The 3096-nt window shown below is 35.0% G+C and overlaps 1 protein-coding gene across 2 annotated transcripts; it reads left to right on the top strand.

Annotated features, from left to right (window-relative positions):
* The first annotated feature begins 581 nt into the window (after positions 1 to 581).
* Positions 582 to 2455, top strand: LOC11433696 (uncharacterized). Of its 2 annotated transcripts, none has more exons than XM_003615278.4 (5): positions 582 to 679; positions 793 to 870; positions 946 to 1242; positions 1330 to 1446; positions 1532 to 2455. In XM_003615278.4, the coding sequence occupies exons 1-5, from the start codon at positions 670 to 672 to the stop codon at positions 2113 to 2115; spliced, it is 1086 nt and encodes a 361-aa protein (XP_003615326.1). In that variant the 5' UTR covers positions 582 to 669; the 3' UTR covers positions 2116 to 2455. The 2 variants fall into 2 exon arrangements, with proteins under 2 accessions (XP_003615326.1, XP_024640949.1); XM_024785181.2 differs by having other exon boundaries at positions 590 to 679; positions 790 to 870.
* The last annotated feature ends 641 nt before the right edge of the window (positions 2456 to 3096 follow it).

Genomic DNA, 3096 nt, shown 5'->3' with positions numbered 1-3096 from the left:
TTTGCAAGGAGCTTTTTCAAAATCAAAAGATTTTGCAGGGACTATTTCTCTAATAAATGAGTTCAGTCATCATGTGCCACGTGTGCAAATCATCACAAAAGTGGACTTAATATGGTACTGTAATTTTTGCTGTTTTGCTTAAAGAAAATAAGTTTTTTTTTCTTATATTATGGGACGGGGGGAGTACTTAAGACCACTCTTTTAAAATCACTTATTTTAAAAATAATAATCACTTTTAAAAGTAATGCATCCGTTTGTTATAGATTTTAAAAAAAAAACAGAATCTAAAAAAATTAATTTAAAAACAGCGTCAATTGAGAAACTGTTAGAAGTAGCTTCTCAAAAAGTTTATATGGTTCAAAAGACTGAACTAAATTTATAACAAAGTTTCTTTTATATAGTTGTATAAAAACAATAAATTATTTGTTTTAAAAAAAATGATTTTTATCACGGTAAACAAAAGTAAAATAAATTCTAATTTTCACATAATCTCTAAAAAAAAAAAAATCTTTAAATTATTTTATTTTAAATTATTTTTATTTTAATTCAGACTCTTAATAGATAACATTACTATTTAAGGAGTAAAAAGCCCAACAACAGTGAAGTCCGGTTTCTTGACGAAAAAGGAAGGAACCTTATTGAGAATCTCTGCGATCTCTTTTCTTCTCGATGGCACCAGGTTAATTAACTCTTTATTTGAAACCCTAACCTAATGCAACCACCAATTCTTTAACACATCGTTTTATGTTTATAATTAATCATTCTAATTTAGTTCTTGATTAATTTTAGCAGGAACAATTCCATCATCATCATCATCTTGGAAACCAGCTAGGGTTCGGTTTAATACTAAAAAACGAGTCCACGTTAATGGTATATTGTTTTCATATTTGATGTTTGTTTCCAATGAATGACTGCCTTTGCTAATTTCTTGATTGATTGGAATAGGAATTGCAACATCTCGGAAAGTAGCTAGGGTTGAAGGAAGAGGAAGACCTTCTCTCAAATCGAATTCAAACTCTGAGGAAGAGAACGCTTCATTTGAGGTTGATGAAGGAACAGGAGTGCCCTCTTCAAAATCCAGTTTACCTGCCACCAAACCTCAACAACCTCCTCCTCCTCCCATCGATTCACCACTCCCTTCTGATGTGTCCTTGTGTCATGGATCTAAAAGAAAGAAGAGGAAGACATCTACACGCACCAACGCGTCCTCCTCCGCTGATACCAATCGCCAGTTTCCACCAAGTAAATTTCACTATTCTTCTCCTCTGGTTTGGATATTTGAAACCCTAACCTATTTCTTGATTGTTTGTGTTTGTTTGTTTTGAACAGAAAGAAGACTTCGAAAAGCTAGGGTTGGGGGGAAATCCTCTGATAACCCTAAAAACGAAAATCTTGATAATCAGAATTTGAAGCCCTCCCCGATGGCACTTCGAGTCCGTAGCAAGGGTATTGTTTTCATTTGATTTAGAAATAAATGTTTCCTTGATCAATTCAGCTTTTTCTAATATATATTTTATTTTTATGGGAGCAGGTGCTAGGAAATCTAGGGTTAGAAATAGAATGCCCTCTCCGAAATCCATTTCACTTAGCAAAAGCAAACTTCCATGTGACAACATCTCAATCTCTGACCAGAATATTTTAGCTGGGGGTCAAGGGAGTAATTGGGAACTTTCAAGCTTTGAGAGAGGAAAATCCATTTCAGATAGCTGCAAACCTCAACCTTTGAAGTTTTCCGACCAGCAGAACGTTATAGCTGGTGGTCAACGGAGTAGTGAGAGAGGGGGAAAATCCATTTCAGGTAGCAGCAAACCTCAACCTTTAGAGAACATTTGTATTGATGAAGCCTCTCCCAAATCCGGTTCACCTGTCACTGAACCTCAACAACCTCTCAATGATGAGGAGGAGGACTTGAGTTACATGAACTCTCATCTCACTTTTGAACAAATGGTGGAAAACATGAAAAAAGTAAATGAACTCGCGTTGGATGAATCCGAATCCGAATCCGAACACAATGGTATGCAGTGCAATTGTGACTTCAACAACTGCACATGTCTTAAATCTTATTATGAATATCTTGCACTTGACTATGCTGAGTTGGATTTTAGTCTACGCTAGATACATCCTTGTGTGTATTATTTTCCTACAATAGTTCACTTGTCAATCCGAAGATGACGAAGACAATGGTATGCAGTGCAATTGTGACTTCAACAACTGCACATGTCTTCAATCTTATTGCGAATATCTTGAACATGACTATGATGATGAGGATTTTGCATTTCAAGTCTAGAGACTAGACACATCCTTGTGTGTATTATTTTCCTACAATCGTTCACTTGTCATCTTAGATTTCTTTATTCTGTCGTTTTTATTTTATTTTGTATGTTCACTTGTTATGTATAACTCCAACTCTGTTTAATTAATTAGAATTATTATTCTCCTTCTTTAATTACTAGTACCTCTTTTGTTTATTTATTTTTTTCTTTTAATTTAAAATGGTGGATTCAGTTGAGATTGGATAATAAAGCATTCTAATTAAATTACATTGAAATTCATGAAAGTAAGAAGATCCTACTACACTCCTAAAAAGTTCAATTTTGAGTATATACCTAGTTACTTTCTAGAGCTGAATGAAGATGAGTATTTAGATGGGTTGTTTCTGTTCTGAGAAAGGGCCCTTAGAGTGTGGCCGTTGGTGTTTAGATGGGTTGGTATTGGTTTTTATTACTCCATCAAACCTTTTTTTTGTACATTTGGAATGTTTTATAGGAGAGTCTCGGTCGAAGAAGTTTAGAAGGGGTTATTGGTTAATTTGGCACTGGTTTGGGTTATTCTGTAGGCGAAAAATGATCATATATTCAAGAATAGGTCAAGAGATTATGGTGAGATAGTGGATGAAATAAAGGTAGTGCCTTGGAAGTGGAATCTCGCCCGGCTAAAAGGGAATCCATGTCTTTTCTATGTTCTGTTTTCATGTGGCAGCGACTGTTTGTGCTTGTACAGATGGGTGCTTTTTGTTTTCCTTCCCCTTGCGTTTTGCGGAACCTGCTGCTGTTTGTGGGGAAGTGTTTTCATGTTTTTCTGTGTTTTGTTTTAGCA

Source organism: Medicago truncatula, chromosome 5 (assembly GCF_003473485.1).
Source record: "Medicago truncatula cultivar Jemalong A17 chromosome 5, MtrunA17r5.0-ANR, whole genome shotgun sequence".
NCBI classification, from domain to species: domain Eukaryota; kingdom Viridiplantae; phylum Streptophyta; class Magnoliopsida; order Fabales; family Fabaceae; genus Medicago; species Medicago truncatula.
The sequence above is the reverse complement of the archived record's forward strand: the minus strand, read 5'-3'. Positions and strand labels throughout refer to the sequence as shown.

What these genes read in the sequence shown, in the direction of transcription:
- LOC11433696 (XM_024785181.2), top strand. An exon ending in AAAACGAGTCCACGTTAATG is followed by an intron (nt 871 to 945) that starts GTATATTGTTTT and finishes TGATTGGAATAG; the next exon opens with GAATTGCAACATCTCGGAAA. An exon ending in ACTTCGAGTCCGTAGCAAGG is followed by an intron (nt 1,447 to 1,531) that starts GTATTGTTTTCA and finishes TTATGGGAGCAG; the next exon opens with GTGCTAGGAAATCTAGGGTT.